The 14,406-nt window shown below is 41.1% G+C and overlaps 1 protein-coding gene across 1 annotated transcript in view; it reads left to right on the top strand.

Moving 5' to 3' along the window:
- The first annotated feature begins 257 nt into the window (after positions 1-257).
- Positions 258-14,406, top strand: part of LOC124612365 — a 38,347-nt gene continuing 24,198 nt past the window's right edge. Inside the window, exon 1 of the mRNA XM_047140526.1 lies at positions 258-360. Within this exon, the coding sequence (XP_046996482.1) occupies positions 265-360 (96 nt within the window). The 5' untranslated portion in view covers positions 258-264. The remainder of the gene's footprint in view (positions 361-14,406) is intronic.

The following is a 14,406-nucleotide window of genomic DNA, read 5'->3' as shown; positions in this document are numbered from 1 at the left end:
ATTTTTCACGATCACTCTTCGTACACTGATTGTGAACGACAGGTGTGAGCCACGAGCTGCAGCCCGCATTGTTCGCAGACGCTACGCCGGAAGAGGGGCGCGGTGAGTCTGCGCGCGCTGGAGGCGCTGTGGTTGCGCCTGTCGCGGCTCTGCACGGCCACGGCGCAGGCACTCTCCGCCGCGCACCTCGTCGCCACCATCACCTTCTCCATCGTCTTCCTCATGGACGCCTACGGCTTCATCATCATGTTCGATAAGCCTGACATGGGCCTCCTCATGGGCGGACTCGGCGGCTACGGTGTGTGCATCGTCACCTACTTGGCCATGGTCTACAATGCCGGCTACACTGTGATTGCAACGGTACGTTCAGCTTAATGCATCTCGCTTCTTCTTCTTTTTCTTCTGCATTTGTCTATAATCGGTGTAATGTCGATATGGTTAATTTAAGAGGTGGCTGGATGCCCATAATGTCGCCACCACATTACCCCGAGACGGAACATATGTACCGTATAGTGTAACTTGATATAAATACACACTGAAGCGCCAAAGAAACTGGTATAGGCATGCGTATTCAAATACAGAGATATGTAAATAGGCAAATTACAGCTCTGCGGTCCGCAACGCCTATACAGGGTGGTCCATTGATCGTGACCGGGCCAAATATCTCACGAAATAAGCGTCAAACGAAAAAACTACAAAGAACGAAACTTGTCTAGCTTGAAAGGGGAAACCAGATGGCGTTATGGTTGGCCCGCTAGATGCCGTTGCCGTAGGTCAAAGGGATATCAACTGCGTTTTCTTAAATGCGAACCCCCATTTTTATTACACATTCGTGAAGTACGTAAAGAAATATGGATGTTTTAGTTGGACCACTTTTTTCGCTTTGTGATAGATGGCGCTGTAATAGTCACGAACATATAAGTACGTGGTATCACGTAACATTCCGCCAGTGCGGACGGTATTTGCTTCGTGATACATTTCCCGTGTTAAAATGGACCGTTTACCAATTGCGGAAAAGGTCGATATCGTGTTGATGTATGGCTATTGTGATCAAAATGCCCAACGGGCGTGTGCTATGTATGCTGCTCGGTGTCCTGGATGACATCATCCAAGTGTCCGGACCGTTCGCCGGATAGTTACGTTATTTAAGGAAACAGGAAGTGTTGAGCCACGTGTGAAACGTCAACCACGACCTGCAACAAATGATTATGCCCAAGTAGGTGTTTTAGCTGCTGTCGCGGCTAATCCGCACGTCAGTAGCAGACAAATTGCGCGAGAATCGCGAATCTCAAAAACGTCGGTGTTGAGAATGCTACATCAACATCGATTGCACCCGTACCGTATTTCTATGCGCCAGGAATTGCATGGCGACGACTTTGAACGTCGTGTACAGTTCTGTCGCAGGGTACAAGAGAAATTACTTGATGATGACAGATTTTTTTGCACGCGTTCTACTTAGCGACAAAGCGTCATTCACCAACAGCGGTAACGTAAACCGACATAATATGCACTATTGGGCAACGGAAAATCAACGATGACTGCGACAAGTGGAACATCAGCGACCTTGGCGGGTTAATGTATGGTACGGCATTATGGAAGGAAGGATAATTGGCCGCCATTTTATCGATGGCATTCCAAATGGTGCAATGTATGCTGATTTCCTACGTAATGTTCTACCGGTATTACTAAAAAATGTTTCACTGCATGATAGAATGGCGATGTACTTCCAACGTGATGAATGTCCGGCACACAGCTCGCGTGCGGTTGAAGCGGTATTGAATAACATATTTCATGACAGGTGGATTGGTTGTCGAAGCACCATACCATGACCCGCACGTTCACCGGATCTGACGTCCCCGGATTTCTTTCTGTGGGGAAAGTTGAAGAATATTTGCTATCGTGATACACCGACAACGCCTGACAACATGCGTCAGCGCATTCTCAATGCATGTGCGAACATTACGGAAGGCGAACTACTCGCTGTTGAGAGGATTGTCGTTACTCGTATTCCCAAGGTTGACGGACATCCTTTTGAGCATTTATCCCATTAATGTATTTACAGGTAATCACGGTGTAACAGCATGCGTTCTCAGAAATTATAAGTTCACAAAGGTACATGTATCACATTGGAACAACTGAAATAAGATGTTCAAATGTACCTACGTTTTGTATTTTAATTTAAAAAACCAAACTGTTACCAACTGTTCGTCTACAATTGTGAGCCATATGTTTGTGACTATTACAGCGCCATCTGTCACAAAGCGAAAAAGTGGTGCAACTAAAACATTCATATTTCTTTACGTACTACACGAATATGTAATAAAATATGGGGGATCCTATTTAAAAAAAAAAAAAAGCTGCAGTTGATAACCGTTTGACCTATGGCAGCGTCATCTAGCGGGCCAACCATAGCGCCATCTGGTTTACCCCTTTAAGCTAGACAAGTTTCGTTCTTCGTAGTTTTTTAGTTTCACGCTTATTTCGTGAGATATTTGGCCCGGTCATGATCAATGGACCACCTTGTATAAGACAAGTGTCTCGGACAGTTGTTAGATAGATTACCGCTGCTACGTGGCAGGTTATCAAGATTTAAGTGAGTTTGAACGCGGCATTATAGTCGCCGCACGAGCACCTCCGAGGAAGTGCGGATCTTTCCGTGCGACCATTTCATGAGTGTACCGTGAATATCAGGAATCAGGTAAAACATCAAATCTCCGACATCGTTGCGGCCGGAAAACGATCCTGCCAGAACGAGACCAACGACGATTGAAGAGAATCATTCAACGTGATAGAATGCAACCATTCCGCAAATTGGTGCAGATTTCAATACTGGGTCATCAACAAGCGTCACCGTGAGAACCATTTAACGCGACATCATGGACATGGGCTTTCGGGGCAGACGTCCCACTCGTGTACCCTTGGTGGCTGCACGACACACTGCATGTCAGCAGGGGCCTTTTCAAGCTGGTGGAGGCTCTGTAACGGTGTGGGGCGTGTGCAGTTGGAGTGATATGGGTACCCTGATACGTCTAGATACGCCCCTACGGGTGAAACGTTCGTAAGCATCCTGTCCGATCACCTGCATCCATTGTGTATTCCGACGGACTTCGGCAGTTCCAGCAGGACAATGCGACACTCTACACGTCCAGAATTCCTACAGAGTGGCTCCAGGATCACTCTTCTTAAATTAAACACTTCCGCTGGCCACCAAACTGCCCAGACATGAACATTATTGAGCTTATCTGGGGTGCCTTCGAACGTGCTGTTCAGAAGAGGTCTGCACCCCCTCGTACTCTTACGGATTTATGGACAGCCCTGCAGGATTTGTGATGTCAGTTCCCTCCAGCACATCTTCAGACATGAGTCGAGTCCCTGCCACGTCGTGCTGCGGCACTTCTGCTTGCTCGCCGGGGCCCTACCCGATATTAATCATGTGTACGTTTGGCTCTTCATTGCATATTGTCTGTGTGTAGTGTAATTTTTACGTGTAGTACGAAATTGTCTTTTAAACAGATAATGGTTAATTCTTTTTATCACAGATCTTCTTACAAGCTTTTAAATTGTAAAAATTTTGACACAGACTTATTACATGCAACACTTCGGTGTGCTAAATAACTGAGTACAATCATTTCTTTATATTGAAGTTACGTTATCGCGTAGTTACTTTATTGCATACCAAAGCAAAAACTATAAAGGGTGAAAAGTGTTTAAACGGACAAATTCTGGGAGGTTATAGGGGACAAAAAAATAAACATTTTTCCCTAACGTCATTTTTTCCTACGATGATTATTTAAACCGTTGGAGGCCGTATTAGGCTCTTCAGTTCATAGAGGCCATATTACGATCTTCAGTAGTTACAGGGCGTATTACGCTCTTCAGTTGTAGGCAACTGCTGTCCACCAGTGTAGTAGTGCATTGTCTCTATTTGCTAATGGAGCGATACACCTGGAGTGAGTACACTGATATGGTTGGTGCATAGTACATAGCGCACCACAACAGACGAGTTGCACAGCGGGTTTATCAACAACAATATCCTAATCGCCGTATCCCGCATCATACGACCTTTGATGCTGTGTACCAACGTCTGCGTGAGACCAGGACATTTAATAGATTACCTGGACAGGGATGCCGTCGCACGCTAAGAAGGCTGCAATTGGAGGAAGCTGTCTTGCAGCATGTGGAGTGGGAGCCTCCAATCAGCACTCGTGCAATTGTACGTCACATGGGGACGAATCAGACGAATGTAAGAACAGTCCTTCGAGAGCAATTGTTACGTCCATTGCACTCACAGCGTGTCCACAACCTGGAACCAGTTGATTATCCACCCAGAACACAGCTTTCGCAGTGGTACTTGGAACAGTGTGAAATGCATCCTACATTTCCATTCTCTGTATTGTTTACCGATGAAGCAACGTTCGGGCGTGATGGAGTCTTCAACATGCACAATTCGCTTGTTTGGAGTGAGTATAACCCACATGCCACAGTTACTAACGCTCATCAAGTGCGGTTCTTCGTTAATGTGTGGGTCGGTGTTGTTGGAGACTGCTTAATTGGGTCGTATCTGCTACCTAGTTGTTAACTCTTGGTCATAAAAAATGGAAAAGTGTTTGTTGGTTTAGTTAATTTGCCGCCAGAGAAATCTTCCTCTACCGGTTTAAATACTCCTCATAGGAAAAAATGACATTAGGGAAAAATTTTTGTTTTGACGTTCCCTACAATCTCCCAGAGTTTGTCAGTTAAAATACTTTTCACCCTGTATATAAACGTGATCTGTTTTTTCTCAGGGGCTGAAACTTTAGGATTCGAATATATGTGTATTGATCAGTACTACACTGGTTTGTTATTTTTAATTGCGTGAAGTATATTTAGTTATAGCTTTCTCTGTAATGGCACGTACGTGAAAAAATAACGTACTCGACATAAGTAGTGTAGTGGGGCAAAATTTGCATCAGAAAGTTAAAATAATAACGGATGTGCTTTACTACCTTCATGGATGCATAAAGTGAATCAGTATTCTCAAGAATATCTGGGCTGTAAGAGCCGTAAAAATAATTGTACTGACCTGATGGTGGACAACAGTACGGTAAGATCGTAATTAATAAAACGTATAACGACTACAGGAAAGGAACACAATTCCTCTGTGAAGAAGATGGTTTAAGTAGTAACATTTTGTATTTCGAAAACGCTTTGGTTTTCAGTTATTTTGCAGATAGTCACGTAGTTAGTAAGTCTTGCATGGTCCTGAAAAAGGTGAAATACGAGTTGAATTTGCCTGCCGCGTGAATTATTTGCTGTTGAAGAAATGGTCTGGTGCGAGGGGCAGATAGGGTTTGTCGCCTTGACGGGCAGGCTGAGATCGTGTGTGCGTTCGGCGTATTTTCTGCCCTGGCTTGCAGCCTGATCATCTTCGAAAATGCTTGGCGATTGCTTTCTACTCGTTTGTTCCGAGTACCACCGTTTATAGGCCATGCTCCCATCCTTTAGTTAAATATTCGTCCTGTCCGCCGGGACGGACGAGATATTTTTATCAGTAACTCAAGGTGAATATTTAGAGTTGTGTAAATTTTGATTACGTAAACAATGAACTTAACAGTGTGCTTAGGGTGGTGACTGTCTGTGATCCTTATGTGATCATATCTAATTATTATCTTTAAAATACTATCTATTATACACTACTGGCCATTAAAATTGCTACACCACGAAGTTGACGTGCTACAGACGCGAAATTTAACCGACGTGAAGAAGATGCTCTGATATGCAAACGATTAGCTTTTCAGAGCATTCACACAAGGTTGGCGCCGGTGGTGACACCTACAACGTGCTGACACGAGGAAAGTTTCCAACCGATTTCTCATACACAAACATCAGTTGACCGGCGTTGCCTGGTGAAACGTTGTTGTGATGCCTCGTGTAGGAGGAGAAATGCGTACCATCACGTTTTCGACTTTGATAAAGGTCGGATTGTAGCCTATCGCGATTGCGGTTTATCGTATCGCGACATTGCTGCTCGCGTTGGTCGAGATCCAATGACCGTTAGCAGAATATGGAATCGGTGGGTTCAGCGGGGTAATACGGAACGCCGTGTTGGATCCCAACGGCCTCCTATCACTAGCAGTCGAGATGACAATCATCTTATCCGCATGGCTGTAACGGATCATGCAGCCACGTCTCGATCCATGAGTCATCAGTTGGGGACGTTTGCAAGACAACAACCATCTGCACGGACAGTTCGACGACGTTTGCAACAGCATGGACTATCAGCTCGGAGGCCATGGTTGCGGTTACCCTTGACGCTGCATCACAGACAGTAGCGCCTGTGATGGTGTACTCAACGACGAACCTGGGTGCACGAATGGCAAAACGTCGGATGAATCCAAGTTCTGTTTACTGCATCATGATGGTCGCATCTATGTTTGGCGACATCGCGGTGAACGCACATTGGAAGCTTGTATTCGTCATCGCCATACTGGCGTATCACCCGGCTTGCTAGTATGGGGTGCCACTGGTCACACGTCTCGGTCATCTCTTGTTCGTATTGACAGCACTTTGAACAGTGGACGTTGCATTTCAGATGTGTTACGACCCGTGGCTCTACCCTTCATTCGATCCCTGCGAAACACTACATTTCAGCAGGATAATGCACGACCGCATGTTGCAGGTCCTGTACGGGCCTTTCTGGTGTAACGTCCCCTTAGAAAAATTAATGAATTACTGTGCTAATTAACCTCTTACATTATTTGATTTCCAAACAGCTGAGCAGAACTGAGCGTACTCAGACATTTCTCACTTTACTTATTCTGATCAACACTAAACTGACACACAATATTTTTAGCGCAACGCAATCTGACTTTCAATAATCCCTACAAGAGAGTGGCCCTGACTAACATTAACCTACACGTTTCACAAATCACTTACCTCACAAAAATCTTCGTTACTCGAACTACTGCAATACAGCAAGCGCCACTACTGACAGCTAAATAAAAGATTCTAACTACTGAAGGCACTAACTACTGACAGGCATAGTTAGCAAATGAAAGATTTTGATAAAGAACAAACAATTTATTTACCTTAATAGTGTTCAAAAGTCATAGTATATCAGTTCATGACATCCAGTCTTACAAATTTACTGTCTCTGATGGACACACGTCCAGATCATCTGCTCTCAAAACTCCGCCATCTCTCTCCCCACATCCACCACTGCTGGCGGCTCACCTCCAACTGCGCAACGCTACGCACTGTTCACATCCAGTTGCCCAACACTTCAATGGCAGACAACAATGCAAACTAGCCACAGACTGCACACAGCACAGCCAGTGATTTTCATACAGAGCGCTATGTGGCGTTACCAATAAGAAAACCTAAACAGCCTACTTACATAGCTCCCATGCTCCCCAAAAAAATTTTACAAATTGTTTTGGGCACTGACCAATTCATATTTGTTAAAATTTTTTCACAATTACAATAACAAAGAAATCAAATGAACACACTTATTGATACAATGTTGGTCAAAAGCTAAAATTTTCTCACAGTCCACAAAGACAGTCCTGATCGTTCATCACAGTAAAATAGCAGTGTTTTTCTCAAAGTTTGAGCAGTAAAAGAAAATGCACACAGAAGTGGTGGATTTCCATGCAGTCTTGAAGAAGTAGTGTTGTCCTTCCAACGGAAAGACAGTGCTGACTCTTGACATGCAGACAGGTAATGGGCCACAACAGAGCAAACCCACCGCAGAGTCAGTCGAAGTTTTGAAGAATATTGGTAGGTAGGTCATCACAGAGTAGTCCTGGTAGAGATTACGGTATTGGTGGGCCACCAGAGGTGCAGACCCAGTGCAGTCCTTGTAGAAATAATGGTATTGGTGGGCCATCAAAGATTCAGACCCACTGTTGTCCTTGTAGAAATAATGGTATTGGTGGGCCATCAAAGATGCAGACCCACTGTTGTCCTTGTAGAGACGGGCAGCAGCCATCTGTTGCGACTGTGCGACTGTGCGGGTGCATAATCACCATCGAAGAGTCTTGCGGAGAATGTAGAAAGTTTATAAACCACCACTTGTGCACGCACAAAGTACTTGGAATTGTCCTTAGAAGTCTTGCAGACAATATAGCAAGTCCATAAACCTCCACTTGTGCACTCACAAAGTTTTTGGAATTGTCCTTAGAACCAGCAATGCTGTTAATCAGTCCCTTGCTGAATTATTAACACATGTCCAAACACTAACAGTCCTCTTTTTTTTTCACATATTGTGCATATACTATGACCAACAGAAATATGTGCAGTGAAATGAATGCTTACAAGTTACTTAATTTGATGAACTGGTGGCAATTACAATTTTATAACGTGAGAATACAATAACAAAGGTACAAAATACATCATTCAAGAACATAACAATACAGATAACATTTGTAGTAATATGGGCTTTACAAAAGAATCGAAATAACATGTACATCAGTGTTACAGGAATTATGACATAAGTACATACATAAAAGATCAGAATAACTTTTGAAACATCAACTTAACACATGAACAACAAAACAGAACAGATAAATAATGTCTAAACATCTTTAGAAAGTAAATAACACAGTATTAGAAAAATTCTACAACATAACTCTCATCAGCTAAGCACATAAAGACAGGAAAAACACAAATACACAAGGGTACACAAACACATAGCAGAATAACACAAGAGGAAAGGGCAGGGTTTGTTTTCAGTGTAACATTTGGTACTGCAGTCCAACCCAAAGCTTCATTCCATAGATCTTTCGTCTTATTTCAACATTTGTTTCCCCCAAAAAAATCCAATCCAAGCATACTTTCTGTATTTATATGTTCACATATTTCTTACCTCATTATTTATTTTCCATTATCTTACCTCATCATTTATTTCCAAGAAAATCCTACCTAAACCTGTTGTCCCTAAACCCTACTTTTTTTGTTCATATCCTCTTTACTTTTTTAGCCAAACCATTTTCTTATAGCTTCTCAATGCATTTCTTCCAATTCATCACAACTCATTCTCTTATATAGCCTACCCCCTTTTAAGCTAACTTAAATCTACTGAGCTCAGATGATAAACTAAGGGACAAGGCAATGCAGCAGCACAAACCAATTAACACAAACAGCAATGACAAAAAATTCAAATTGGCAAAGCAAGCAGCAATATATATAAGTTAGCAAAGCAAATGCAACATTATCACTAATATGAGCCAACGTGCAGCAAAAAGAAAAATAAATCAGTAGTAAAACTGACTTAACAGAGTAATACAAAGTCTATTTCAGTAACACTATGCCTGGCAAACAGCAGCAGCAAATGCGATAACTTAAATCTAAACATGACAAAGCTCAAGCAGAAAAAATATTACACTAAAGATGGCCATGTCTAATACCTATGTCACATCTTAACACTAGAGGGATGCATCACTGTAACTTACTCTAGCAGACAAGTTACGAAGTCACCGACAAAAATTATGTATGCAATTCCTGTGAAGTGGAAATGTCTTTTTGTGCTCCCTCGTTTTTTTGGAAGTAGATCATAAAATTATTATTTACTGGATCTGTAGACATAAAATATCTATATTAGTACATCTATAAAATTTTATTTTAACCAATGCTGCAGTGCAGCTAGAAACTAGATATTAAACAAAATGAGCAATCTCTCAACTAGAAAGACAATAAATGTAAAATGTATCTCATCATTTCATTAGGCATTTTAGTAAATATCATAAATTAAGAGCTTCACAGTGTAATCATATGTTTTCAAGTTTGAGCGTGCCGTATTTGCGATGCTTTCTACAAAGACATGTCAATAGCGAGGATAATGGCCTCGTTTTTTTCTCCACCTAATGGCTTTTTCCCCAGGCAGCTGGTACAGCTGGGCGTGCAGAACGCATTACTTCAAGGTCACTTAGCTTTCTTAACGAAATATTTACGACAGCAGTTTCCGCTACAGTGACAGTCTCATATAAAAAAATTTCACAGGTTGAGAATTTGCGTTACAAATGTGTAGAAACAAAATCCTATAAATATAACAGTGTCCAAAAAATTTTCGCCGCCATTGTGATACATTCACACATGTACATGCATTTCATAACTCTTAAAGTACAATTCTTGGTTTCCAACAACCTTTCTCACAAACCAGAGTCCATAACCACTACTCATTATTCCTTACCTTATTACACATATACATATTCGACGACACTTCTTCAATATTTCATCATAACAGATACATAGCATAATCAAATTCCTCATATAGCATCAGCTTATTGATCATAAACATACCTCAGCAGCATAATACACATCGTCATCATAACAATAACATCATAACACCTCAGTCAAATCTCAAAATCGTTGTAGCTTCCTCCAATAATTACAAAACCTAAAAAAAAAAAATCTCTGCCACTTCAATAGTGTCATCTACCTCAAACATACTTTAAAAATCATGATCCCATACCAAATACATCATTCAAAGCTCTCATAGCATCACAATGGTACCGAAAAGAAATATGAACAGTTCACAAAGTACAGACAAAATACAATTTCATAAGGGTGACGTTAGCCAACTGTGTAATTGTGTAAACATGTGTCACTGACGTAGTAAAAAAAATGTTTGTTTCTCTGTTAAATAATCAGATAGCTGCGTAATTCTATGTTAGAGAAATATGGTACCAATGTGTAAAGTTGTATAAGCAAATACCATATTAGCTAGGGCTCCTTGTGCTTGCCAAACACATGGCACACAAAGTAAGCGTGTACCCCCTGAGGATTAAGGTAATTATACCCTCAGGTGTTACAGATTACAGCAATGGAATGAAATGTATCACAGAAAACCTTTGTATCATTGTAATTCAAAAATCTTTAAACATAAATGTTTTAAGTACAAAATCGATCAGTCAAATGCGTGTACTGTAGCGCTAAACTGTGCGTCTTGTTGTAAGACAATCTCTGTCATTACTTAAGGGTAAAAAATGTGCCAAGTGTCGTAATTATCGTCGTCCGTAAGCAAAGTTCTGTAGAAGTAATAAACAAAGTGAATTGCTATGCGTATAGATATCGTAGTTGTTACGCTTAGTGCCGTGATGAAGTAAGTACTTACTGTAACGTATTGTTGTGCTACAGAAAAGGCTGTCTCGTTGTAGCCATACCACAAAAGTTACTACTAAAACATGTTTTCCTTTCCAGAAGAATTCAGAAAAACAGTGCATATATAAAACAGATACACCGCAAAAGCAACAATGTAAATTGTGTCACGTATTAGTAGCGTCATGATATAGTTGTGTAGCTGTCAAATAAACTAACCACTGTGTCATCTGGTATCTCTCAGAAAGCACTTTAAATCCATAATGTATTTTCAAGTAAACCAAAATGTTGCAGTAAAACATCATTAGCAGTACTGGTATATGTTCTAAGTATGGAAGCCTTATAGTCGTTACGTAATCGTGCAACTAACAAGCAAGAATGTACACACACAATAACACTGTGTCGTCTGTTCACTATAACAATGCATTCGTAATTACTATCTAAATATGTTCCCTAGGTTCTAGACTGGGTAGTTAATTTTAAAACATAGTTGCATGTTAACAGTTTCTAAGCCTGACAAAGAGTACTAGTAACGTGAAGTGAAAAATTTTATATCAAAGACTAAGTTAAAAAGCAGATTATCTTTCAATAAACGGTTTTACAAGTGAAATGTGATGCAATTCTTTGCCCTTTCTAGTACGCAGAGTTTCAACTTCAAAGTAATTATCATGTTGTATACGTCGGTAAGAAATGCTAAAATTTTTCTCAAGGTTAACGTCTATGTTATTTTTCTCTGAGCCAACCGCTGCGCGTGGCTGCCTGTGGTGCGAGTCATTGTCCGTCTCTCTGTTGGCGCGCGTCGTTATTACGGTTAGGAGACGTAACTTCTACAAATTCACCTTGTCGAGAGGGCCCTGCCCTGTTTGAATCCCGCCGGTTCTGATGCAATTCAGGTCTGTCGTTACGATTATATCGTCTGTCGTCATGTCGGTAGATGCCATTATTTCTTTCTTGTCGGTCACGTAGTGGAGAATTTCTTCCTGAATCGTAACTGCGCGCTGAACTGTTGCGTCTGAAGTTATTCTGTCTCCCTTGATAATAATTGTTTTGGTTCCCATATTGTCTGTTTCTATGGTTATCTCTGTCATATTCATTACTACGGAAGTGCGATCTTTCTCTGTAACTATTCTTCTGCCAACGGTTGTCATACGGGTGGTGTCTGTTTTGGTCACGATTTACGTTGTAAGAATAGCCTTGTCGTGTCCAGTTATTATTTATTTCATCGCGGAATTGTGACGGATGTGACCTGTAATTGTTGTGTTCCTGTTTTCGCGTCCCGCGGTTGTCAGTGTCAATTTCCAATTCTTGTAAGAGTCCCTGAAAAGCTTCAATGTCGTCTTTGCAACGTCATGCCAAAATAATATGTCGTAAATGTTCAGGCAATTTGATTAAGCAAATGCGGATGAGTTCTGAGGGGCTGTAAGGGTTTGAAAGGTACTGATTCTTGTGCAACATGTCTTCAAAATATTTCACAAGACTGGAAAATTCAGATTGTTCGAAATGTTTCATCATTATGATGCTATGTTTTACTCTGTCTTGTGTAGCTTGAGATCAATATGCTGAGAGGAAGGCATGATAAAATTCTCCTTCACTGTGACAATCGTGAATGACTGATCGCATTCTGTCAGCTGGTTCATTCTCTAAGTAGCCACACATAAATTCTAACCTGTGCTCCAATGACCAGTTGGGAGGAAAACAATGAGAGAGTTGATGGAGCCATGCTTGTGGATGAATGTCGTTGCTAGAATTCTTAAATGTTTTGAATTTGCGTGTAGTAATGAACAGCCTATAGTCAAAATCATCATGTCGGCGAGTCGCATATCGGTCATTGGTACATCGTGTCGGCGGTTCCATCTCAAAATTCGGTGCACCTTGCCAATTTCTTTCACAACTTCCGAAATGCCCTGTGTTATTATTATGTGACTTTTCCGTATTTCTAAGTCCCTCTTCCCGTGTTGGAGCGCGAGTCTCCTCTGAAATATGTAATTCTTGTATTACCTGTGTCAACTGATCTTGTACCTCCCGGATTTCTCTTTTGTGCTGTGTATTGACTTGATTTTGATGTTGTTTGAATTTTCTAATTTGTTCATACTCTTCTGTGTCAGTGAAGGCTACGGGTCTTGTGTCATTCAGATCATCATCTACCTTTGTAGATAATTTAGTGAACTGATCCGAAAGTTCGGCTACTTTCTCCGATAGTGAACTGATTTCCTCAGTGTGTTTTTCTGAACCAAGTTTCAGAGTGTCCATTTGTGTTGAAATCGTATCTACTGTGTCCTTTAAGTTTTCATGAGTTTTTGTAAGTTGCGTAACCCAATCGGTAGATGCAACTGAGTCAATTTTAGCTTGCAAGGTGTCGTGATTTTCATGAACAATAGTTTGTAGTTCTTTTATGGCTGCTTCATGATTCTGTAATGCATTTTCATGACCCGAAAAAATAGGTTGGAAATACTCACAAATTTGTGTTTTTACGTCATTACAGACTTTCTGACATTTCGATTCGATGTTATGTAACTCAGCAGTTAAACCTTCACGTGTTTGTTCAAGCGTGGTGTCTAACTTTTGAAGCTGTTGCAGTGTTTGTCTCTGATTTTGTTTCATTTGTTGCATTAATTGCAATAATAATGTATTAGTGTCTGGAATCTGTTCCTCTATGCTTTTCGGCAGTGCATTTGCACCAGCAACATTCACATTTTGACGAGCAGAAAATGTGTCTTGACTTATTTGAGAAAACGGCGAGGACGCAAAACCTGAATCTTCAGTATTTGCAAGATTGTGTCCTGTCATTTCCGATTCCTGAGGCGAGCTGCTGCCGACCGATCGATCGATAATGCTTCCCTGTTCACTAATTGTTTCACTGTCTACACCATTATTTGCCGCCCGCTCCACTTCTCTATGCACAATTACCAAATTACTACTTTCAACATTAGTTAATTCATTACTCGGTGGCGCTAACACACTGCTTTCGTCTTCACTGTCATTTCTCAGTTTAATTTGGAGCCTAGTATTTCGTTTTCCACACGCCATAATTGTCACAATGTTTCACGCGATAACACAGAAAAGCACAATTGGAAGAGTAAAATAAGAAAACACATTAACATAGTACTGAAAATAATATCTAGTTAATTGCAAGCGCAGCTGCAAAATACTTGGTGCAAATCTACATGCATGCCACAACTATTTTACTGTACAACAACGAAAAACTACAGCTACAAAGGAGATTCTCTCTACAATTACGCGCTAGCAATAAACAAAAGCTACACTAATTCCACAAACTACAAGAAAAAATCAGAAGATTCCAGTGAGGTATCCTCGGCTAAGGGTCGACAT

The sequence above is a fragment of the Schistocerca americana genome, chromosome 4 (genome assembly GCF_021461395.2).
Source record: "Schistocerca americana isolate TAMUIC-IGC-003095 chromosome 4, iqSchAmer2.1, whole genome shotgun sequence".
In the NCBI taxonomy this organism is placed as follows: domain Eukaryota; kingdom Metazoa; phylum Arthropoda; class Insecta; order Orthoptera; family Acrididae; genus Schistocerca; species Schistocerca americana.
Note: the sequence above shows the minus strand (reverse complement) of the source record. Positions and strands in the feature narration are given on the sequence as shown.